This window comes from Notolepis coatsorum (genome assembly GCF_963971535.1).
Source record: "Notolepis coatsorum genome assembly, chromosome: 17".
NCBI classification, from domain to species: domain Eukaryota; kingdom Metazoa; phylum Chordata; class Actinopteri; order Aulopiformes; family Paralepididae; genus Notolepis; species Notolepis coatsorum.
In genome coordinates, this window is record NC_140181.1 from 19,287,421 (window position 1) to 19,313,479 (window position 26,059).

Below are 26,059 nucleotides of genomic sequence, written 5' to 3' on the forward strand. Positions count from 1 at the left end.
TGGGTGAAGAGCGAGCGGAGGAGCACGCCAGGCCCGCGGACACCTGGGTGAAGAGCGAGCGGAGGAGCACGCCAGGCCCGCGGACCCTGGGTGAAGAGCGAGCGGAGGAGCACGCCAGGCCCGCGGACCCTGGGTGAAGAGCGAGCGGAGGAGCGCGCCAGGCCCGCGGACCCTGGGTGAAGAGCGAGCGGAGGAGCGCGCCAGGCCCGCGGACCCTGGGTGAAGATGAAGCAGCTGCTAAACGACTTGACGAGGTATATCGAGACCTGTAGTCTTACTCTGTACAGTACATCTCAAATAAATAATTTATAGCCATAGTAGTGTTGATCAACTTTGGTCATAACTTATACGCTTAGAAACATTCTAGCTTAAACAAAACACTTATTTAGCATATTTTCTTTTTAAAACAAGTTTAGGGCAGCATTGAGAACAAATCGTTGTTGAAAACGCAGACCCCCTCCCTCCCCCAAAAAAAACAAAAAAAAACATGGCCGTCCTTTGCAAGGAGACATGCTTTATTTTTATTTATTTTTTTTATAATTCAGCAGCATTTACCAAATTCTCTTATTTTTTTTTTTGAAAAATACCCAACGATTCTAGGTCGTACATTTTACCGTTATATTACATCTTGTAACCCTTTTACCAAATTTAGGATTGTACTGTAGTACATTAGCATTGCACTATTTTATTAAGCAAAATTCTTGTTTTTTTCTCTCCCCCTTGTATGGTTCCTTCATAAAAATCTAGGCTAACGGACTAGAAAGAAAGAAAAAACAAAACTCTTTGATCATTCTTTTGGGGAAGGCTGTGCAATTCCTCTACAAGGTCAACCGTAGCCGATCAAAGGATGATATGACTCTCTAACCCTTTCACTGCCACACTACCAAATGGTTAACCCTTTCACTGCCACACTACCAAATGGTTAACCCTTTCACTGCGACAATACAGGTTAACCCTTTCACTGCCACACGACAAATGGTTAACCCTTTCACACTACAGAATGTTAACCCTTTCACTGCCACACGCCAACGGGTTAACCTTTTCACTGCCACACTACAGAAGGTTACCCTTTCACTACCACACTACAGAAGGTTAACCCTTTCACTACCACACTAGACGGTTGACCGTCTGTAGTGTGGTAGTGAAAGTGTTAACCTTCTGTAGTGTGGTAGTGAAAGGGTTAAATACTGAATGATAATGGAGAATAAAAGAGACACCGTGGCCTCCATGCTATTAGATGTCAAGTTAAGAGAATTATGCAATACGTGATCTTTGTTTAAAGGGCTTAACCCTTTCACTACCACCCTACAGAAGGTTAACCCTTTACTATCACACTACAGACGAACCGTCTGTAGTGTGATAGTAAAGGGTTAACCTTCTGTAGGGTGGTAGTGAAAGGGTTAATGTGATTATTCAGGGATGTCCAGATCGCTGGCGTCCCGTTTTGGATCCTTATTCCCCGTGACCTTGTAGACTAAGCAACCAGTCTCTTTATCTATATAGAGGAATGGGTTCTACTGACCTCTACTGGGGGATGGAGGGATGGGATCTATTGAACTCTACTGGGGAATGGGGGAATGGGATCTACTGGGGGATGGAGGGATGGGATCTATTGAACTCTACTGGGGGATGGAGGAATGGGATCTATACTGACCTCTACTGGGGGATGGAGGAATGGGATCTATACTGACCTCTACTGGGAGATGGAGGAATGGGATCTACTGCACTCTACTGGGAAATGGAGGAATGGGATCTATACTGACCTCTACTGGGGGATGGAGGAATGGGATCTATACTGACCTCTACTGGGGGATGGAGGAATGGGATCTATACTGCACTCTACTGGGAGATGGAGGAATGGGATCTATACTGACCTCTACTGGGGGATGGAGGAATGGCATCTAAATTGCATATTAGGTTTGACTGCACCTCAAGAGAAGACCAAACACACACACGCACACGAACTGACACGCACGCACGCACACACATAGATAGAGAACAGACATGTGGGGGTGGGTGCTCTCCTGGTCCTCTGGTGGGCTGTGTTAAAGGGAGTCGCCCCCTGATGGTGGTAGTGGATGGTGATAGCAGCTGACTGAGGTGGCGGCGGCGCGCGGTGGTGGTGGGTGAAAACAAAATGGCCGGCTCACTCAGACAGGCAGCCGTCCAGGGCGACCGCGGTGCCGTGCCGCTCCTTGACGTAGCCGTTGTGTAGACCGCCGTTGGGCAGCGGCGCGCAGGCGGCCGTGATGCCGCAGTGCTTCAGCAGGTTGAGGGCGGGGGAGGGGGCGGCGGGGGAGGAGCAGGGGCAGGAGGAGGAGGAGGGGTCCCGTGGGGGGAAAGGCTTCATGGTGGACAGGATCAGAGCCAGGCAGTCGGCCACGTCCTTGTTGGGGGCACAGGCCAGGGCTGGAGTGTGGCCTGGTCACAACGACAACAACAACAACACACGCATCACTGACGTGAACAACAACCTTTTTCTTTTTTCTAAACCTTCCTCTCTCTTCACCTCTCTACCCCTCTTCTAAACCTTTTCTAAAACAGGGTATTTTAGAATGTATATACATATTTTAGAATGCATATCTTTGACGGTGTATTTTTTTTACTACCTAAATGTCTATTGTGAGCGATCTGTGGTGCCGAATTTCCCTCGGGATCAATAAAGTACTTCTAGTCTATAGGTTTCAACAAGTTAAATTTAAGACTTTCCACTCGGATATTTTTTTATATAAGAATTTCACGGAAAAAAAACAATAAAACAGCGACACTGTTCCTTTATTTATCCCGAGGGAAATTCAGCACTACAGATCGCTCACAGTAAACAGTAAACATTTAGGTAGTCAAAAAACAAAAGTCACTAATAAGAATAAAAAGAAAGAATAAAATACAGTCCGTGATATACATTCTGATATGTATATACATCCTAGAATATAAAGCCAAAAATATACAGAAATATACAGTAAATGTACAGTAATAAGTGTAAAATAGGTACCCTGTCCAATAGCCTGAGTTCACAGGTAGATTCCATTTGACTGGTCGACGAGGACATGAGAACCAAGGAGGAGCGGCTATACGAGATGGCTGATAAAATGGACAGAAACGTACAAGCTGTGGTACGCATCTAGTACTCTAGTCCAGTGGTTCCCAAAGTCGGGGTCGCGACCCAAAGGTGGGCCGCGAGCAGCCACGGGAGGGCCGCGAGATGATTTTTTTTGTCATGCCACTGAACTTAGAAGCAGGCCAGGACAGTGTTTCTAGTTGTATTCTAAAATTCTATTCTATTGTATTCTAAAATGTGACTATATGGTTTTATATTAACACTTTGACTGCCTAAAAACGCTTTACAGCGTCATTGCTGGCGATGCTAAAGTTGCCGGGGGACGCTGTACAGCGTCCTTATATCAATATTTCAAAAATCTGCGATCTGATCCATAATGTCCCTCCGCTGGTCTGAGAACCACCAGCAGGACCCACTGAGCTCTCTGGCGGTTCAGGAGCGCCATCTGGTGGCCGATCGCGCAACCGCTTAACAGGAAGCACAGTGGAGGTTGTGCTACATGTCCGTATTGCTTCCGGCCACTCGGGATAGGTTCCGGCATTCTAGCTCGTCACTCTACATAGCGATCGATTGCCAATAACTCGATAAACAACATGATTTGGACGTATATACCATTATACAAGCTGGAGATGGACCGGGTAATAATATATCCCATAATGATAAAATTTCTACTCGACGATGATCGCCCAACGGCGCGCGGAGACTGGGGTGAGTTTCAGCGTGTAACGTTACCATCTTCGATACTAACTGCTTTTATCAACATTTGACCCACATTAGATGATTGGTATAACGCTGCCCACGGAATTATAAACGCCCCCTCGCCCATCCGGTCAACATCAGATGACGTGTAGTAACTTCTAGAAGTACGTCTAGTTGGAATTTTTTATATCGCGCTGATTGCCATCAAACTGTATTTCATCATCAATATAATGCATTTGGGGCTATATATCACGTTCTGGAGAAAGTTGCAGAAAGAGATGAAAACATACTTATACATTAGACCATACTTTACTATGAATATGTGAATGAAAAAGTTTAACGTTGCTACACAATGAACAATACATATAGGACTTTGAATGGGCCCTAATAATGGCAATGTAGCAATAGAATTTAAAAAGTTATAGCCCTGCAAAGAAGGGGACTTTCTCCATAGACAAATAGCGCTGGCAATCTATGGTATATCATTAATTTAACCCATGGCAGCCAAAGTGTTAACTTAATAAATAAACAAAAACGATTTTTTTTTAATCCACTTTTTCTCCCATTTTCTATATTTTCTCCCATCCCAATTTCGTATCATCCAATTCAACCCTCCCCTGTCACGAACGCTGTTTCTTGCCTCCCACAAGCCGGCTGCAATGTGGACTAAGTCATACATAGCACAAGTCCCCTCCGGTACTTGAGGTAACAGCAGTCGCATCTTTTCACCTGCGCAGCTCGATCTCTCAGTGGCGCGGAGTAACGCGTGGGAGGCTCACGCTGCCCCCGACACTTCCTGATTCTACTGCGCAGGCGCACCAACCGACCTGTAGGAGTCGCTGTCCACAATGCCAGATCCCCACCCATCAGTTTCCCACCCCCTAATACGGCCAATGTGTATTAGTACGGAAGACCAGCTAAACTGAAAACAATGTGGAGAGCTGGGCTCAAACAGGCGAGCCCAGCGTCTCCGCATTTGTGGCGAGCGCCTTGCCCACTACGCCACGTAGCCGCCCACAAAAACGATTTATTTAAAATCTATTTATTTCAACGAACATTTCAAACTAAATAACAGATTATGCACATAAAACGCTGAAAACAACCGAAGCAATAATAGTATTTTAATAAGGCTATTATTATTATCATTATTATTTTGCAACAAGTTAGCCCTCTCATAAATAGCACATATAAATGAATAACTAACTTGAACTAACTTAATAGGATTGAAGTGATATTTGGCTTAAAAAATCGGTCGCCTGGCAAAAAAATTAAAATAAAAAAAAGCCAGACGATGTGCATTGGGCCGCGGCTCTCTGACGCCTTATTTTCTGGGTCCTGACCTGAAAAGTTTGGGAACCCCTGCTCTAGTCTATGGACATAATCAGAATTCTGATCGTATCGGCTGTTAAAGTCACTTCACCAAAAAAAACAACGCCGATGTAGTTTGCATATAATCTCACACGCATTCCAAAAACTCTAAACCGTTTTTTTGCACACATTAATTTAGTTCGACAGTTATTAAGAGTAAATACGTTTGAATGTGGCCACCAGTGATGTCATCGGGGACACTGAGCCCTTGCGTTGTGTTGATTACAGCACCATGAAACGATAAGGTAGCAGTCCCTATAAGACAAGGTATTGCTTTTTTCCCCTTCTTTTTCTCATCTACATAATATTATCGTGCTGTAACACAACACAAGGAGTATACGTCCCCGATGACATCACTGGTGGCCGTATTCAAACTAATTTACTCTCAATAACCACCAAACTGAATGAATGTGTGCAAAACCGTTTTAGAGTTTTTTGGATGTGTGTGTGAGATTATCTGCAAAAAAAAAAAAAATTGTTTATATTTTTTGGTGAAGTGCCCCTTTAATTTCCCCGCCCTGTGTACGTTTCAGTGCTACAGCAGCCCCACTGCAGAGCATCCCATCACAGCCCGACCTTGTTTCAGTGCTACAGCAGCCCCACTGCAGAGCAGCATCCCATCACAGCCCGACCTTGTTTCAGTGCTACAGCAGCCCCACTGCAGAGCATCCCATCACAGCCTGACCTTGTTTCAGTGCTACAGCAGCCCCACTGCAGAGCATCCCATCACAGCCTGACCTTGTTTCAGTGCTACAGCAGCCGCACTGCAGAGCATCCCATCACAGCCTGACCTCGTTTCAGTGCTACAGCAGCCCCACTGCAGAGCATCCCATCACAGCCTGACCTTAAAATACCTAAATAAAGTACTCATCAACCACAGGACAAAGGTACATCATCATGTACGTTGTGTTATAGCCGTACATAATAATATTACGTATGGCTATATAACATAACGTACATCCCGGGGCGAGCCCTCCATTTTCCCCAAGGGGATCGATCAATAAAGGAATATCTTATCTTATCTAATTATGTACCTTTATTCCTGTGGTTCGAGACTAGTACTTTATTTACGTTTTCTGATGAGACCGTGTTGCCCATCATCACCAGTTAGGGGTGTGTAACGATTCGACCCCACAACGATTCGATTACGATTCTTCAGGCAACGATTCAATGCATCATGAAATATCTTCATTTGACCACAATTCGATTTGATGCGATTCGATACATTTTCGATCAGTTAATTCCCCCCCAAAAATGTATACACAAATGTGGCTGGGGGAACTGATGCACTCAGCATGAATGGACTATAGGTAAATAGAAAATCGACATAAAAAAAATATTATAATAATAAAAAAAAAAAAGATATATATACATATATATATAGTTTTTTTTTTAAATAATAGATTCTTAAATGTTCAAATGGATGCAGTTGAATCGTCACCTTAGGATCGATGCATTGTTACACCCCTATCACCAGTACATCCAGTCAACACGGCAAACGGAAAGCTGGCCTCACCTTCCTCGTCCACCGCCAGCACTGTGGCTCCTCTGCTGAGCAGGGCTTGGACCACCGTGGCAAGGCCGTTACGTGCCGCGAGGTGGAGGGGCCTGGAGGAGAGGGGAGAGAGGGAAGAGGAAGAGAGGAGAAGAGAGGAAGAGAGAAGGAAGAGGAAGAGAGGGAAGAGAGGGCAAGAGAGAGGGAAGAGGAAGAGAGAGGGAAGAGAGGAAGAGAGAGGGAAGAGAGGGGGAAGAGAGAGGGAAGAGGAAGAGAGGGAAGAGAGGAGAAGAGAGAGGGAAGAGAGGAAGAGAGAGGGAAGAGAGGGGGAAGAGAGAGGGAAGAGGAAGAGAGGGAAGAGAGGAGAAGAGAGAGGGAAGAGAGAAGAGAGAGGGAAGAGAGGAAGAGGAAGAGAGGGGAAGAGAGAGGAAGAGGAAGAGAGAGGGAAGAGGAAGAGAGGGAAGAGAGGAGAAGAGAGAAGGAAGAGGAAGAGAGGGAAGAGAGGGCAAGAGAGAGGGAAGAGGAAGAGAGAGGGAAGAGAGGAAGAGGAAGAGAGGGGGAAGAGAGGAAGAGGAAGAGAGGGGAAGAGAGAGGGAAGAGGAAGAGAGAGGGAAGAGAGGAAGAGGAAGAGGGGAAGAGAGAGGAAGAGGAAGAGAGAGGGAAGAGGAAGAGAGGGAAGAGAGGAGAAGAGAGAGGGAAGAGGAAGAGAGAGGGAAGAGGAAGAGAGAGATGGTTGGTGCTCTGTGTGGTTTCTCTTCATGTTCTCTTGCATAGCAGCCTTCTAAACCATTTCTCTTGGTGCTCTGTGTGGTTTCTCTTCATGGTCTCTTGCATAGCAGCCTTCTAAACCATTTCTCTTGGTGCTCTGTGTGGTTTCTTTTCATGGTCTCTCTCAATTGAAAATCTCAATTGAAAATTACCTTGAAGAAAAGGTTTTCCGCCAGTGAAGTTTTGTCACAGCTCTTTGACGGTGAAAGTGACGTAGAGGAGAATATGTCTGAGACCCTGATTATGAGGCCTCCTCCTCTGGTGAGAATGAGATCCTTAGTGCAGATGCTCCTGTTGTCTCTCAACCACAAGCAGACACGTTACTTTCCACAAACGGAAAGTTGTCATGGTCCCGCTCCCCACTTGAATAACAGGGTAGAGGCTTAGTGCTGCTAATGACTGACAAATGGTTCCAGGCATGTCCAACACATGAAGTCAGCATTAAAGCTCTTCATAACACCATCAACGGAGGAGGATATACTATATATCTGTATATACAATCAAAACTCTTCATACTTGTTCATACTTCACTGTTCATACTTTTTGCACATTATTGCTCAGTTGCACAGCCCTGCTAAATATTCCATCCCACTGTATTGTTATCTTTATTCTAATTAGTGTATATACTCGACCACTTTGTGCACAATTGTACAGCCCTGGCCTATTTTATTTTATAATTATATTCTATTCTGCTTCTCTTTTAATTTAGCTTATATCCCATTTTATTTTATTCTATCTCGCAATTGTCTGTCCGTTAATGTCGCACCAAAAACGACCAAATCAAATTCCTTGTATGTGTAAACTACTGGACAATAAAAAACGAGGCCTACATTGGGTTGCTCATTTTGGCAGGAGTGTACAAGTCAAGAGGAGAAGCAACAGAAAGCCGTTGGAACGCCGACACTGGAAGCCACTAAGTCTCTAAAGATTATATCTAGTTGATGACAGAGAAACAAGATCTATCCAAAGCACTTTACAATTTGTGTTCCACATATTCACACACGGAGGCAACCATGCAAGGTGCCAACCTGCTCATCGGGAGCAATTAATAAATGAATTAACCAAAAAAATATATATATACGTTTTGTATATAAAACTATGAAACTTTTGTTTTAGCAAAATGATGTACTGAATTATGTTTTTTTTGCTTGTTTTGTTAATAATGTAATGTAAAAAGGGTAGGCAATTATAAGCCTCGGCTGCAGCCTACACCGTTTCGTAATCTTTTTATTTTTTATATATATATATAAATGTCCTACTACTGTACATTGCTTTGTAAAAGAAGATAAAAAATCCTTCATTCATTCATAAAATAAAATCATTCATTCATAAATATATATATATAGGGTAAATATACTCACATCTGCAGTGCACTGTTGGAGGCGTTGATCAGAGTGGGATTGTGGATCTCCCCCAGGATCAGCAGGGCGCACATCTCATGGGCCTGAGGAGAACATCAGAAAAGAGTGCAAATGTAGCAGTAAAGTGCAATAGTAATATACAATGTACAGGTGATTAAACTGGGTATAAAACATATGTATGAGTGTACACTACCGAGTGTAGTGCTAATCAGATGTATGTGCAGAGTTGTAGTATTAATATGTACAGTGACACAGGTATAAAGACACTATGGTAGTAAGTCATACTGGCCAGCAGCGTAACTAGTAAGAGTAGGTAAGGGATATGTACAGATAGATATAGTATCTACAGATATGTAAAAAGGATTATATGTAGTTATGTAGACACACATATATATATACAGTAAGAATAAATATATATATACAGTATATACAGCATTATTGTACATGCTATCAAACAGAGTTATATGGGTTATATTCAGATATACAAGTAGGTATATAGAAGGATTATATGCAGGTATATTCAGACCCAAGAGCTTCTTTTATGAAAACACTGTACTCACTAGAGCGCAGGCCTAGTTGAACTCTGCTGCTTGTAGTTTAAAGTAGGCTTCGAATACAAAACAGTCAGTAAACAGATACGTGAATTACGTCAGCATCGGAACCCGATACGGGGATATTGGATCGGACCGGTCCCGTCCCTGGTATTAGGTGGACCCGATTGAAGCGTGCGTTTACCTTGCTGCAGGCCTGGGCTTGACTTAAGCCAGACCTTTCCGTTCCCCGACGTCGGATTGTCTAAATCACTATGGCAACATATCAGAAAGTTTGAACCTGCTCCAGCGCAGGGTTTAGTTCAGTTAGCTGGATAAACCATGGCCACGCCCTCGCAAAGAAATGCCAGCTCGCTTCCAGAAATATTTCTCACAGTCTAGATCCCATTATACCATTCTAAATTATGTTTTTGTGCTTCGTTTTCCTAGAGAGGGCTTTTGAAATGTATAATAATAGAACTAAATGCTGATAATAAATCATATTCAGCCTATAGATTTACTTTGTCCTAAATAAAATAATGCACGTCATATACGGCGCTCGGAGTCGCGATACACGCTGCATGTGGTTATTTTAATAACGGCGCATTGCAAATGTGAATCCCGCGGGGATATTTTTAATGAATGAAACCTATCGGCCGTTTGGCTCTGATTAGTTTCATATATTCTCCGCTGTAGATTTGCTTAACGGAGTGCCTGGATTGTGTTTCATTCAAGCATAAAATTGAAGTGTCTATGCGTGGATTGTGGTTTTTGTGGATTATGAATTACGAGGAATCTGAGGATTGTTGAATTGTATCATCACTCACACGTTATTGTGATATTGTAACTGGGATTAAAATGTCTGATGAGATGCGCTGTTTGACGGATTTGAGCAATTGAATGAGCCGTTGACGTCACATTAATGCATTTGAGAATAGAGAGATAAAACTTCATTCAAAAGAAAAATATTCGAAACACGGGTCTCTTGTCCATTGACGGATACACAATTGATATATCGCGTCTGGCACAGTGGTGCAACGGCTAGTGCTCATTCCTGTCAAGCGGACGACCCTAGTTCGAAACCCCGCGTTTCCAATATAATTTTTTTGGAATATAATATTAATGAATATACGCAAAAGTAGCCTAGTTTTAAGTTACAATATTATAAATCTACATGCATTGAGGATGTCATTCTTTATATAGCTCTCAAAGTGCACCAAATTGAAGCATTTACATTGCAAAAAGAAAAACAAAAAATAGAAAAAGGTGGGATTCGAACGCGGGTCGTCCGCGTGAAAGGCATAAGGACCAACCATCAGACCACAGTGCCAGATAAATATAACATCCACCATACATCCATCAATGGATAAGAGAGCCGTATCCTTATTCTGAAAAAGTTTAACTAATTATTTTCGCTAGCAAGATCTCATTTGATTATTCAATCCATAAGCCTACTGCCAGCAGGCACGTTTAAAGAAATATAATCTGATTGATTGGGGTAATGAGGGACTTAAAATTAGCCTATAGATTATGCATTTAACTTGTCGGCGAGGCTATTGAGCCGTACTGCATTGTACCCATTCTGCAATCTGTTAATAAAGTTTTAAATCAATCAATCAATGCCGTTAGAAAATCAGGATTTCTGCGATCGACATCTGCTGTCTTTTCAGCTGAAGCGGCCGCGCGCAATTATCCTGAGTCTCAAGTCTGGTTCAAATGAACGAGACTGAATCAGCGTTCGAGGAACAGGAAAATCCCGGATTCAAACATCGGGTTAATTGAATCTGGATAATGGGACTCTTGATCGACTTAGTTGAACCAGGTACGGGGAATAGGGCCCAGGTGCAGAGCGTGTGTTTACCTTGCTGCAGGCCAGGTGCAGAGCGTGTGTTTACCTTGCTGCAGGCCAGGTGCAGAGCGTGTGTTTACCTTGCTGCAGGCCAGGTGCAGAGCAGTGTGTTTACCTTGCTGCAGGCCAGGTGCAGAGTGTGTGTTTACCTTGCTGCAGGCCAGGTGCAGAGCAGTGTGTTTACCTTGCTGCAGGCCAGGTGCAGAGTGTGTGTTTACCTTGCTGCAGGCCAGGTGCAGAGCAGTGTTCCTGTTGTCGTCCAGCAGTGTCAGGTCAGCCTTGGCCCGGTGGAGGAGGATGGCTGGACAACGACCAGGACAAAGACGTTGCGTCACTACAACATTCCTTCAACGTTCACTTTAAAACCCCACCACTACCAAACACAGAGGTCGTCACCTTTGTTTACACCGTTTATTCTTTACTCATATTTTTATATTCAGATCAAATTTTATTGTCTATATGCATGTCTTTATACTATTACCGTGCCCATACCTGTACCCCCCTCCCCATGCTGCTATGACGCCCAAATGTCCTACCATTATTATTACTACTAAATGGTAAATAGTGCATTTATACAACACACACACCATACACACGTTAATGTAACGGGTCCATTTCCAGACGTACCCACTGTGCCACTCTGGCCCTTGTCGGCTGCGACCATCAGAGCGGAGCGGCCCGTCTGGTCCACGGCGTTGATCTCCGCGCCGTGACGCAGCACCAGCTGGAGGCCCGCCACGTCCTCAGCAAACGCAGCCGCGTGGAGCGGGGTCCTACAGGCACAAACAGAGACGGCCCGGACACTTAAAAGACGATTAACCCTAACCCTAACCCTAACCCGCCATGTCCTCAGCTGCGTGGAGCGGGGTCCTAGAGGCACAAACGGAGACGGCCCCGTAAGCGCCGCCCTCGACTAAAATAGATTCTTAGTCGACTAATACAGGGTGTCCACAGGCTTCAACAAGTTACAGTTAAGACTTTTAAGACCTTTTTAATACCACCACTTAGAGCTAAATGTTATACCAACTGCTGGGCTGCTTCCCAAAAAAAATAACACCTGTGCAAAATATATATATTCAAGATTCAAGATTGTTTATTGTCATATGTACAGTTAAACAGACAGTTTGCCATACAATGAAAATCTTACTTTGCTACTCCGCCCTTCACACAAAATCACACAATACTTAAAAATATTTTAATACAAGCGAGTGCTAGAAAATAAGGTACAAATTGATAAATATATATATACAAGGCACAGTGAGTAACATTGCACATTCCAATCAGTATTTAGTTTACATATGAATGGAGGCGACAGTGGGTCACAGCAGCAGTTAAAAAGTCACTTTAGTGATTCATAGTTCGGGGGGGGAGGGTGACAGTGTGTTCACAGCAGTAATCAGGTCAGAGTGTCTGCCAAGGTGTGTGTGGGGGGGCTAGGTGGAGGTGCTGGCATTCACAAGCCTGACGGCCTGTGGGTAGAAACTGTTTGTCAGTCTCGTAGTTCTGGCTTTCAGACTCCTGAATCGCCTGCCTGATGGCAGGAGGCTGAAGAGTCTGTGTTGGGGGTGTGTACTGTCCTTACTTATGTTATGTGCTCTCCTGGTGGCCCTGGCCTACGGCGTATAAATAACATCTTACAAGACCAGTACCACCCAGCACACCATCTCTTTCAACTGCTGCCCTCTGGTCGAAGGTATAGATCCATCCAGTCCGGAACCAGCAGACTGACCAACAGCCTCTATCCACGGGCTGTCAGGCTGCTCAACGACCAACATCAACTTGCCCCCCCCCCCGCATCCCCCCCCCCCCCCCCCCCCCCCCGCACCCAACCCCCGGTGACATAACTCCCACTTCCACATTACAACAATAACTGTGAACGGGACTTGCATTGCTGCACTATACACTATTTCATCCTTTGCAAGTCAACGCCCCCCCCCCCCCCCTCCTTCCATTAACTCACTGAACTATCACTGAAATATTTTTATTTATTTATTTATTTGCACTAGCACTAAATGCACTTGGGACAATGATGGTATGTTATATATTGAGGACATTGGGACATTGATACTTTATTACTATATTACTATTATTATTGACATTATTTTGCACATGCTATATCTTATGTTTGTATGCCAGTGGTGATGTTCCTAAAAAAAATTCTTTGTACCAACAATGACAAATAAAGATATATTTTTTTTTATCCACTTTTTCTCCCATTTTCTATATTTTCTCCCATCCCAATTTCGTATCATCCAATTCAACCCTCCCCTGTCACGGACGCTGTTTCTTGCCTCCCACAAGCCGGCTGCAATGTGGACTAAGTCATACATAGCACAAGTCCCCTCCGGTACTTGAGGTAACAGCAGTCGCATCTTTTCACCTGCGCAGCTCGATCTCTCAGTGGCGAGGAGTAACGCGTGGGAGGCTCACGCTGCCCCCGACACTTCCTGATTCTACTGCGCAGGCGCACCAACCGACCTGTAGGAGTCGCTGTCCACAACGCCCGATCCCCACCCATCAGTTTCCCACCCCCTAATACGGCCAATGTGTATTAGTACGGACGACCAGCTAAACTGAAAGCAAATGTGGAGCGCTGGGCTCGAACTGACGAGCCCAGCGTCTCCAGCATTTCGTGGCGAGTGCCTTGCCCACTACGCCACGTAGCCGCCAATGACAAATAAAGATCTATTCTATTCTATTCTATTCTATTCTATTCTAGAGTAAATGTCCTGTAGTGAGGGGAAGGCTGCTCCTGAAGGCTGATATATTTCTTTTATTTAACCTTTATTTAACCAGGCAAGTCAATGAAGAACAAATTCTTATTTAAAATGACAAAAGGTCCTCATGTCTCAGATGTACCGAAACAAGGGGGGCACTATCCGCTCACCTTCCTTTGGCATCTCTAACGTTGATCATATGGACCCCAGCGGTCTCCAGCAGTCTCTCCGCAGCGCCGCTGTGGCCATTCATCCTGGGGGACAAAGAGAGCAGCTCGTTTCAGGGGCAGAAGAGACGCTTTTTTTTGGCCCTTATCCTAGAAAATGTACCGGGACACATTTTTACTGCAATGCAGGTTATGGCTTTTCACAGGTGACGACGCCGGCTGGGGATACTCACAGAGCGCAGTGCAGTGGGGTGAAAGGGTTCCCCTCTTTGTGGGGCGATGGTGGGGTGGAAGGGGTTCCCTCTTCGTGGGGAGATGGTGGGGTGAAAGGGTTTCCCTCTTCGTGGGGAGATGGTGGGGTGAAAGGGTTTCCCTCTTCGTGGGGAGATGGTTTGTGTTCAAGTAAAACCTCTAAACAGTCTTCGTGCCCTGCGGACAGAGAGAGAGACGCGTTCACATCGTTCAGCTGAGGCCAGAGCGACTTACAAGTTCTGTACAACAGGTCAGCAGGAAGCGTACAACTCTGGACCCTAATATAGGTACATTAGCATAGTGGGTGATATAGGCAAAGTAGATTCCTTAGTAGCAGAGTGCATAATAATAAAAGACAGTATAGGGAGGTGTAGTGTTGGTTACGTCATTGTTGTTTCCCGCACGGTCCACCCCACTGTATGCAATGTATTCTCAATGGACACATTTCTAAGTCGTCTCGTTTTACCACAAATAAAGCATGAACATTGGCATGGTGTACCTTTCTGTGCGTATTCATCCACAATCTATAGCTCAACATGAAACAATTCGCAATGAATCGTAAAAGTAGCAAAATAACAACGTTTATGTTTTCGTTCACTGAGAAACTACACAAATGGCTGTGACGTGTATTAGGCGACAGCACTGAACTACAGGCGTTCTACTGGTAAGTGTAGTTATCTTTTAACGACAAATTAAACAACCTTTTAAGTAACTAACTTTATTTCAATCAAAAATGCTTAAACGATAATGTTAGTGATAGAAGGGAATTCATTTTGAATTATTATAATAGCCGATAATACATTTTCCCAATGATAAATCCCTATACGGGTGGACCGCGCGGGAAACTAAAGTGACGTCAGACTACACCTCCCTATGAAGGTTAGTTAGATAATCAGAGAAAGCAATTCCAGCCGCTCGCGAAGACCATCCATCTGTAATATTTTATTTTATTTCAAACCTTTATTTCAACACATAAGACACTGAAGGGTAGGGGAGCTCCAGTAGCTCACCACGTACCGCGAGTGCTATTTCAGCGCCGTGGACAACCGTGCTCGTCACGGATCTGGGGCTGAGCGCGTTCGAATCCCGGACGGCAGCCGTGCCTTTCCCAGAGTGTCTTCCCCCCCATCTGAACCCTTTCAGCCTGCTTCTGTCGGTCGAACTTGACCAAGTATGAATGCGATGAAAAAGCGATAAACGCTAAAAGAACCAGCCGACTGGTCAAAAGTTTAAAAAAAAAAGACACTGAAGGTTAACCTCATTTACAGCGATAACAAAAATAGAATTAACTCTGAATAAATTTTTTTTTATTTAAATTTTTTTAAATATAAGAAAAATTATATAATTGGATATGCCTTTCAACCAGAGAAGGCCATCCATTCCAACCTTTCCGTAAAGGACACAGTCGTGGGTATCATGTCTGTCCCCCTTGTCCCCCCTACCCCCCCTCCCCCCCCCCCCCACCCACTGCCTGTTGTTTTTGACCAGTTTGCCCCGGTCTCCCTCTCCTCCCTTTCCGATGCCATTAAACACCTGCGACCAACAAATTGCCCCTCGGACGCACTCCCCTCACGCATTCTAAAGGAAGTACCTGACCCTGTCCTCCTCACATTACTACCACTACTAAACGCTTGCCTCAGCACTGGATGTGTCCCGGCTGCCTTCAAGCACACTGTGGTCCAGCCCCGGATAAAGAAGCCCAACCTCGATCCCTCTGTCTTCGCCAATTTTAGACCCATCTCACAACTACCATTTTTATCAAAAATCCTGGAGCGCATAGTCTACATACAGCTACAATCATTCCTTGAACACAACAACATCCATGACAAATTCCAATCTGGCTTTAAACCACGACACAGCACTGAAACGGCTCTCTTCCGTGTCTTAAACGACCTGATTACAGCTGCTGATGCAGGAAACTCATCCCTACTATTACTCCTTGACCTCTCAGCCGCCTTTGACACGGTAGACCACCACATCCTTATAGCTCGCCTCGAGCATTACGTAGGCCTTAGGGGCCCCGTCTTAGACTGGTTCCGGTCCTACTTGAGTAATAGGACCTTCTCTGTCCAACTCGGTGATCTCACTTCCTCTGTGGCCCCCCTCACCTGCGGGGTGCCCCAAGTAGGGGTGGGAATCACCAGTTTAATCACGATACGATACGATATCGATTCTTTGGACAACGATACGATATTATCCGATATCACACAGTCTGCCACGATACGATATGATACGATTCGATTCAGGTGCCTGCGATCGATATGAGACGATATTATGTGCCCATTTAATACAATCAGTAACATTTAAATCAACAAAAAAAAGGCAATGGAAATATCATGACATTTTTATTTTTGAGCTCTTCCAGACATTTAAATGAAAAACAATCTATTGTTTTTAATACAAATAGACCTCCTGTTCACTGTTTTTGGTTCATTTTTCTTTTTTTTCTCTCGATATTAATATCCTATTCACTGTCACAGAGCTGTATTTTGGCTGGAAAAGCATATTGGGAGTCCCAAGGTGCAGTACCGGCCAGATCCTGTTAGTGGGGCTATCCCCGAGAATGCACCCTCCCAGTCGCGTGTTGCTTTTTAACAGCGCAGCAGTGCAAGAATGTGACAATTTGACCATGTGACCGCGGCAACGCGGGAGAGCGGCAGTGCGGAAATAGGCTGTCTCTAAGACAAACTCTAACCTTAACCAGCTCCTTAACAGCGCCTAAACTTAACCGTTCTAACCTTAACCAACTCCGAAACAATGCCTAACCTTAACCTTAACCTTAACCATGCCTAACCTTAACCATAGAAAGAATATTGCCATTCTCTAAGACAAACTCTAACCTTAACCAGCTCCTTAACAGCGCCTAAACTTAACCGTTCTAACCTTAACCAACTCCGAAACAATGCCTAACCTTAACCTTAACCATGCCTAACCTTAACCGGCGAAAGAATACACGTTAAAAAAAAAATCACGTTAAAAAAAAAATGTGATGGGATTCGAACTCGTCAACAACGGACCGCAGGACCGGTGCTCTGCCAGGTGAGCTGAAGCGCCGAATGAAAATCATGGCGGATTACTCGCTCTGCCGCTCCGCTCGCTCTGCCGCTCCGCTCTGCGGTTGCCGCGCCTGCCGCGGGGCATGGCGCAGCCAATCAGGGAAAACGCGGAAGCAAAAGCAGCACTGCTGCGCTGTTATTAAGCAATAGGCCTCCCAGTCCCCACTTCTCTCTGCCTATGGCGCTGGGTTAGCTTGTTAGCTCACGCTAAAGTAACGTTATCTTCGATCTTTAACGCGACGTGGGCATAATGGAGTGACGAGGATTGCAAAGCAGGTTAGATGCATTGGACCCGTTGTGGAATAAAACAGCAGGGACATGTTTTGGGTCACAGAATAGGCACACTAGTGACGCTCTAGACGCTACTGCTGTTGATGTTAACGGAGTTTGAGTTTCACAACACTGGGCGCGGGGCGATGACGTCGCCGTCGCCGGATTTTCAAAATAAGAGTATCGCAATATGAATCGATCTTTTTACGTGGCATCGATCCTATTTGATTATTGATAATAGATCGATATATCGATCTGGATCGATGTATTGTCCCACCCCTAGCCCCAAGGCTCGATATTGGGTCCCACTCTCTTCCTCCTATACATACTCCCCCTAGGCCAGATCTTGGCAAAACACAATATCTCATTCCACTGCTTCGCCGATGACGTGCAGGTTTACCTCCCCTTAAAGCCCACCCAAGGGAAGACATCAATAGAACCACTGCTTGACTGCCTGGCAGAAATCAAGTGCTGGATGTCCGAAAACTCCCTGACATTGAACGAAGGGAAAACCGAGGTCATTGTTTTTAATAGTGCCCCCCCCCTCCCGCCCCCCCTCATTGACGCACTTGGTCCCCTGGGCCCAAACCTCTCCACCTCTGTCAGGAACCTCGGGGTCATCTTCGACAGTAATTTTAAATTCGATAGACAGGTCAGCGCCGTAGTGAAAAACAGCTTTTACCACCTTAGACTCCTGGCGAAGACAAAGGCATACCTCTCCCAAAGTAACCTAGAGACGGTGATACATGCCTTTGTCACCACCCGCCTCGACTACTGCAATGCTCTGTACACGGGCATTGACAAGTCCCTCCTCCGCCGCCTACAACTGGTGCAGAACGCAGCCGCGCGCCTCCTCACCAAAACAAGAAAATACGAACATCAGCCCAGTTTTGGCCTCGCTCCACTGGCTGCCTATTAGCTTCAGGATCGATTTTAAATTAGCACTAAATGTTTTTAAATCATTAAATGGCACGGCTCCCTCCTATCTGTCCGAGCTCCTGCACCGCCACACCCCCCACCGATCCCTCAGATCAGCTGACCAGATGCTATTGGTGGTACCCAGAACCAGGCTCAAAACTAGGGGAGACAGAGCTTTCTCCACCGCAGCGCCTAGACTGTGGAACAGCCTCCCCCTCAGCGTACGGACTGCCCAGACCGTACAGGCTTTTAAATCACTCTTGAAAACCTACCTGTTCTCCTTGGCCTTCCCCCCTACTTAACCACCACTAGACCCCTGGCCCTTCTATCCTCTTTGTTTTACTGTGTCCTACCAGTTTTTATTACTTTCATTGCTTTATTATGTTTTTAATCCTATATCTTGCACCATACTGTTTGTTTTTGTTGCTTTCATTGCTTTGCTATGTTTTTTTTCTTTCTTTTAATCTTATACCTTGCCTCACACTAATTTGTTTTTATCAACTTGCTTGTGAAGCACTTTGGTGTCAGCTGCCGCTGCCTGGAAATGTGCTATACAAATAAAACTGACTTGACTTGACTTGACTATAACAGACGACAGCTTTATATCGTATCATATTTAAAAAGGTGCTGTAAGTGGTATTTTGTTCTTAAAATAATAGCTCTACATTCTGACGGCCATCACTGATACAGGGTGTCTGGTCAGTAACATGGGTCTCCCAGTCCCTCCTGCTCTGCAGTAAACAGAGATTGCATTTTCTGGTATCCCTTCCCACTTTATCCAACCAGGAGAGAGAACTCCACATTGCAAAAATGGTCTGACAAAAATAATAAATAGAAAACTAGTTAAACATGCGCTTGAAACAAGTAAATAACCTGCCATCAAATCAGGCTTGGCAAGATTTCTTGAATCAAGTGCAAATAGCTAGGGTTCTCTCTCTCTCTCCTGATTGGATAAAGTGGGAAGGGATATTACCAGGAAATGTATTTAGTGTTTACTGCAGAGCGGGACTGGGAGACCCATGTTACTGACCAGACACTCTATATCAGTGATGTCTGTTTACTGCAGAGCGGAGGGACTGGGAGAGCCATGTTACTGACCAGACACTCTATATCAGTGATGTCTGTTTACTGCAGAGCGGAGAGACTGGGAGAGCCATGTTACTGACCAGACACTCTATATCAGTGATGTCTGTTTACTGCAGAGCGGAGGGACTGGGAGAGCCATGTTACTGACCAGACACTCTATATCAGTGATGTCTGTTTACTGCAGAGCGGAGAGACTGGGAGACCCATGTTACTGACCAGACACTCTATATCAGTGATGTCTGTTTACTGCAGAGCGGAGGGACTGGGAGAGCCATGTTACTGACCAGACACTCTATATCAGTGATGTCTGTTTACTGCAGAGCGGAGGGACTGGGAGAGCCATGTTACTGACCAGACACTCTATATCAGTGATGTCTGTTTACTGCAGAGCGGAGAGACTGGGAGAGCCATGTTACTGACCAGACACTCTATATCAGTGATGTCTGTTTACTGCAGAGCGGAGGGACTGGGAGAGCCATGTTACTGACCAGACACTCTATATCAGTGATGTCTGTTTACTGCAGAGTGGAGGGACTGGGAGACCCATGTTACTGACCAGACACTCTATATCAGTGATGTCTGTTTACTGCAGAGCGGAGGGACTGGGAGAGCCATGTTACTGACCAGACACTCTATATCAGTGATGTCTGTTTACTGCAGAGCGGAGGGACTGGGAGACTCATGTTACTGACCAGACACTCTATATCAGTGATGTCTGTTTACTTCAGAGTGGAGGGACTGGGAGACTCATGTTACTGACCAGACACTCTATATCAGTGATGTCTGTTTACTGCAGAGTGGAGGGACTGGGAGACTCATGTTACTGACCAGACACTCTATATATCAGTGATTACTGTTTACTGCAGAGTGGAGGGACTGGGAGACCCATGTTACTGACCAGACACTCTATATCAGTGATGTCCGTTTACTGCAGAGTGGAGGGACTGGGAGACCAATGTTCCTGACCAGACACTCTATATCAGTGATGTCTGTTTACTGCAGAGCGGAGGGACTGGGAGAGCCATGTTACTGACCAGACACTCTATATATCAGTGATGGCTGTTTACTGCAGAGCGGAGGGACTGGGAGAGCCATGTTACTGACCAGACACTCTATATATCAGTGATGGCTGTCAGAATGTAGAGCTATTAAACACTTAATTTAACAAAAGAAATACCACTTACAGCACATTTAACCCTTTCCCTGCCGCACTACCAAACGGTTAACCCTTTCACTGCGACAAAACACAGAAGGTTAATAACCCTTTCACTGCCACACGACAGCCGGTTAACCCTTTCCACTGCCCCGTCGGTAGTGTGATAGTAAAGGGTTAACCTTCTGTCGTGTGGCAGTGAAAGGGTTAAGGTGGGGGGAAACAAAGTCATTTTGTGACCCAGTGACGCCCCCAGCGCACCTTTGTAAGCGGCCCAGTGTAACGGGGTGTACTGCTTGTTGTCCTGCAGCGGGTCCTGGGGGTCCCCGGCCACCGCGGCCTGCACCATGCCGGCCAGGATCTCCGTGTGGCCCCGGGAGGCTGCGTAGTGCAGCGGTGTCCTGCCCTGCGCATCCCGGCACAGCGCCGAGGCCTTGTGCTCCAGCAGGGCCGTCACACAGTCGTCACGGCCCAGCACCGCCTAGGAGGACCGAGATAGGGGACGGTTAGAGGAAGAAATGGGTACTTTGAATGGGTTTCCAATCAGTTTTTTTTAGTTATTGTGCGATATAAATTGATATAAATTCATATCGATATAGCTATAGGTTAGTCTTCTAATGTTTTAAATGTATGCGTTTTGTGTCATTGTCGTGTTTCTGTTGTGGCCTAACCATGACGGAAATAATATAAGGGTCTTACTCTTTCTCATGTTATCCTTTGGATCCTTGTGTGTTTTCAATCCATCAATAAAATCATAATGTACGTTGTGTTAAACATACATAATTAGCCTAGAGAGGACCGAGATCGGGGACGATTAGAGGATGAAAAATGCCGCAGTCAGACTCACCCCTCGGTGCAGGGCCGTGCTTCCCCTCTTGTCCTTGGCGTCGGGCAAGGCCCCCTTCTCCAGCAGCAGGTGGACACAGTCCGTGTGACCTCCCAGGACAGCCAGCATCAGAGGGGTCCTGAGGGAGAGGATGAGTCCAATGAGCTACGATCATCCGTCTGTTGTGCAGATAGAAGTCTCCTGAGAAGGCTGAGGATCCCAAAGGCTGTGAAAGCTCATCACAGACTGAGCTTCTTCCCCTCAGCCGCCAGGCTGATCAATGCCTCAGGTCCCGTCCCGTCCCCCCTCTGCCCCCAAGTGACACTGGCACAATGACACTGACTGCACTGCACTAGTCCTTACTGGAACTCTGCACTCTTCACTTATATATATATATATATATATGTATTTTATTGATTACTCCTCCACTGCACTGTTTTTTGTCCTGTGTCTGTGTTGGTGTTTGTCGTTTACTGTGAAAAAAGAAAGGGAAAAAATGCATACACTGTATTGCTGCAACAATTACCAATGTGTTTACTTTTTACACAAATGGCTTAATAAAGGAATCTGAATCTGAATCTGAGACCAGTACCAAGTCGATCGGCACTTTCTCGGCCGAGCTATAGTCACTTTTCCGCACCTACTCCCGAACTCCGCATGCGCGGATTGCCGACGGAGTCTAGGTTCATCAATCTGCGCATTGCATAGTTCGGGAGTAGGTGCAAAAAAGTGACTATAGCTCGGCCGAGAAAGGGATTGGTCTCTCCGTGTTCAGGAGATTAAAAAAAAAAATCAGATCTGAGCAACAAATCGGAAGTGAGCACCAAGGCTTGCAGTGTGAATGCAAAGAGAACTAATCACTGTCTGAGGCTTGCAGTGTGAACGTGGAGAGAACTAATCACTGTCTGAGCCTTTCAGTGTGAACGCAAAGAGAACTAATCACTGTCTGAGGCTTGCAGTGTGAACGTGGAGAGAACTGCAAACTGTCTGAGGCTTGCAGTGTGAACGTGGAGAGAACTGCAAACTGTCTGAGGCTTGCAGTGTGAACGTGGAGAGAACTATACTCACTGTCCAAAAGTGTCGTTGACGTTGGTGAGGTCTCCGTCCTCCCCGTTCTCGATCATCATGAGCAGACAGTCTGTGTGACCGTTGGCAGCTGGACGAGGACAAAAAGCAGACAATTCACCGTCGATTTCATAATTCTTCATAGGAAGACTATATATATATATATATATACACGTGACAAAACAAAGCGTGAAAACTTGAAAGCGGTGGCATTACCTGCGACGTGGAGAGGGGTCCACATGAGCCGGTTGTCGTTGAGCAGGCAGGAGGCCCCCTGAGCCAGCAGCACCTCCACGCAGCGCACGTAGCCCCTCTGCGCGGCCAGGTAGAGCACGGAGCGCCCGGCCGCGTCCTGCACGTCCACGTAGGCCGCCGTTTCCGTGAGCACGCGCAGCGCCTGCCAGTGGCCCTTATCAGCCTGGGCGGGAGGGGGGACGGGGGAGGGGGGGAAGGGGTAGACGAGTCACTAAAACCCACGGCGAGGATTAAAGGAGACGACTATCAAAGAGACATATTGCAACCAGGGATTAGCGGGGGAAACGTAAGACACTTACAGCAAGATGCAGAGGACTGACTGGAATACTACTCTCTATGTCTCCTAATGCGTTAAAGGACATCTCCAGGAGCTAAACATGAAAACGAGAATTTTTTTTGTTTTAGTCTAAGTTGTTGTGATTAATAATGGCTGACTGGTACACTTTTGAGGCGGTGGCGTTTTTCGCGGGAGGTTATCTGAAACAGAACTCACCAGCTCCAGGTTCTGTTTGTTGCCGTGATACGCTGCATAGTGAACAGCGCTGTAACCCTTGGAGTTCACCATTGACGGATCGGCGCCATTGTCCAACAGATGCTCCAAGCAACTGTTTGTGAAAATAATTGAGAAAAAGGGATGAACATGTAGCAACGTAGAGAGAAACAGAGCTATATTTATGTCTTTCTACTATCACCCTGGGCCCATACCTCTACCTCTCCTTCCCCACGATGCCCGAATCAATAAAAGAATATCTTATCTCATCATCACAAAGGCGGCTATGTTGTAGTACTGTGTCAGTGTTAATAATAGTGTCAATCAGACCATGAAGGGAAAAGAAAACTCACAAGTAAGACTCCTTCGCCCCGTCTTCATCGCTCTGATGGCTCCCAGAAAAATGACGGTCAGCTCTGAAAAACAAAAGAGACGGATGCGTTTAGCTAAACTGCCATCAGCGAGGCCGCGCGTCGCTGGGCAGCCGAGCCCGAGGCAGCTGGAGATGTGGCGCAGTGTGCCAGGGGAACAGATGTGGTGTCTATTAGCGCTGTCCCCGAAGCCGGTTTTTGGGCTTCGAACTTAGTCAGGGTTTTTCCGAAAAGACGTTCGAACCTTAAGTTTTTAATAACAAAAAATATATATTAAAAAAATCAAAATAGCAAATAATTTTTGCATTTTATAGTCTATACCAGGGGAACAGATGTGGTGCAGTCTACCAGATGTGGTGCAGTGCAGTCTATACCAGGGGAACAGATGTGGTGCAGTCTACCAGATGTGGTGCAGTGCAGTCTATACCAGGAGAACAGATGTGGTGCAGTGCAGTCTATACCAGGGGAACAGATGTGGTGCAGTCTATACCAGGGGAACAGATGTGGTGCAGTGCAGTCTATACCAGGAGAACAGATGTGGTGCAGTCTATACCAGGGGAACAGATGTGGTGCAGTGCAGTCTATACCAGGGGAACAGATGTGGTGCAGTCTATACCAGGGGAACAGATGTGGTGCAGTGCAGTCTATACCAGGGGAACAGATGTGGTGCAGTCTATACCAGGGGAACAGATGTGGTGCAGTGCAGTCTATACCAGGGGAACAGATGTGGTGCAGTCTATACCAGGGGAACAGATGTGGTGCAGTGCAGTCTATACCAGGGGAACAGATGTGGTGCAGTCTATACCAGGGGAACAGATGTGGTGCAGTGCAGTCTATACCAGGGGAACAGATGTGGTGCAGTCTATACCAGGGGAACAGATGTGGTGCAGTGCAGTCTATACCAGGGGAACAGATGTGGTGCAGTCTATACCAGGAGAACAGATGTGGTGCAGTCTATACCAGGGGGCCAGATGTGGTGCAGTGCAGTCTATACCAGGAGAACAGATGTGGTGCAGTCTATACCAGGGGAACAGATGTGGTGCAGTGCAGTCTATACCAGGAGAACAGATGTGGTGCAGTCTATACCAGGGGAACAGATGTGGTGCAGTGCAGTCTATACCAGGGGAACAGATGTGGTGCAGTGCAGTCTATACCAGGGGGCCAGATGTGGTGCAGTGCAGTCTATACCAGGAGAACAGATGTGGTGCAGTCTATACCAGGGGAACAGATGTGGTGCAGTGCAGTCTATACCAGGGGAACAGATGTGGTGCAGTGCAGTCTATACCAGGGGAACAGATGTGGTGCAGTGCAGTCTATACCAGGGGAACAGATGTGGTGCAGTGCAGTCTATACCAGGAGAACAGATGTGGTGCAGTCTATACCAGGGGAACAGATGTGGTGCAGTGCAGTCTATACCAGGGGGCCAGATGTGGTGCAGTGCAGTCTATACCAGGAGAACAGATGTGGTGCAGTCTATACCAGGGGAACAGATGTGGTGCAGTGCAGTCTATACCAGGGGAACAGATGTGGTGCAGTGCAGTCTATACCAGGGGGCCAGATGTGGTGCAGTGCAGTCTATACCAGGAGAACAGATGTGGTGCAGTGCAGTCTATACCAGGGAAACAGATGTGGTGCAGTCTATACCAGGGGGCCAGATGTGGTGCAGTGCAGTCTATACCAGGGAAACAGATGTGGTGCAGTCTATACCAGGGGAACAGATGTGGTGCAGTGCAGTCTATACCAGGAGAACAGATGTGGTGCAGTCTATACCAGGGGGCCAGATGTGGTGCAGTGCAGTCTATACCAGGAGAACAGATGTGGTGCAGTCTATACCAGGGAAACAGATGTGGTGCAGTGCAGTCTATACCAGGGGGCCAGATGTGGTGCAGTCTATACCAGGGGGCCAGATGTGGTGCAGTCTATACCAGGGGGCCAGATGTGGCGCAGTGCAGTCTGTATTTTTACCCCCTCTTTTATATAGCTTCTCTCTCTTGTAAAGTGTCCTTGAGTCGGAGAAAGGTGCTTCTCTCTATAAATTAAATGTATTATTATTATTAGATGTGGCACAGTCTACCAGGGGAATAGCTGCATGATCGATGGGTCTTTTCGCACTTCTGCCTATTCCGAGTCCATTCCCCGATGCTTTTGTTGCTGCAGAAACATCAGCAGAGAACGCAGCGTCACGAACAGCACGAGGAGAAGCACCTCTATGTGGAACAGCAGCAGAGAACGCAGCGTCACGAACAGCACGAGGAGAAGCACCTCTATGTGGAACAGCAGCAGAGAACGCAGCGTCACGAACAGC

General features: G+C 46.1%; 1 protein-coding gene across 1 annotated transcript in view; it reads right to left on the minus strand.

The window, feature by feature from the left end:
• Positions 1–1,427: 1,427 nt before the first annotated feature.
• Positions 1,428–26,059, minus strand: part of ankrd52a (ankyrin repeat domain 52a) — a 50,913-nt gene continuing 26,281 nt past the window's right edge. The window contains exons 16-29 of the mRNA XM_084333108.1: positions 23,737–23,799; positions 23,387–23,498; positions 23,193–23,264; positions 22,855–23,056; positions 22,642–22,729; positions 21,595–21,712; positions 21,009–21,228; positions 14,246–14,441; positions 14,016–14,099; positions 11,756–11,901; positions 11,347–11,429; positions 8,750–8,832; positions 6,642–6,733; positions 1,428–2,421 (exon numbers count right to left, since the gene is read on the minus strand). Coding sequence (XP_084189234.1) covers positions 2,147–2,421; positions 6,642–6,733; positions 8,750–8,832; positions 11,347–11,429; positions 11,756–11,901; positions 14,016–14,099; positions 14,246–14,441; positions 21,009–21,228; positions 21,595–21,712; positions 22,642–22,729; positions 22,855–23,056; positions 23,193–23,264; positions 23,387–23,498; positions 23,737–23,799 — 1,834 coding nt within the window. The 3' untranslated portion in view covers positions 1,428–2,146. The remainder of the gene's footprint in view (positions 2,422–6,641; positions 6,734–8,749; positions 8,833–11,346; positions 11,430–11,755; positions 11,902–14,015; positions 14,100–14,245; positions 14,442–21,008; positions 21,229–21,594; positions 21,713–22,641; positions 22,730–22,854; positions 23,057–23,192; positions 23,265–23,386; positions 23,499–23,736; positions 23,800–26,059) is intronic.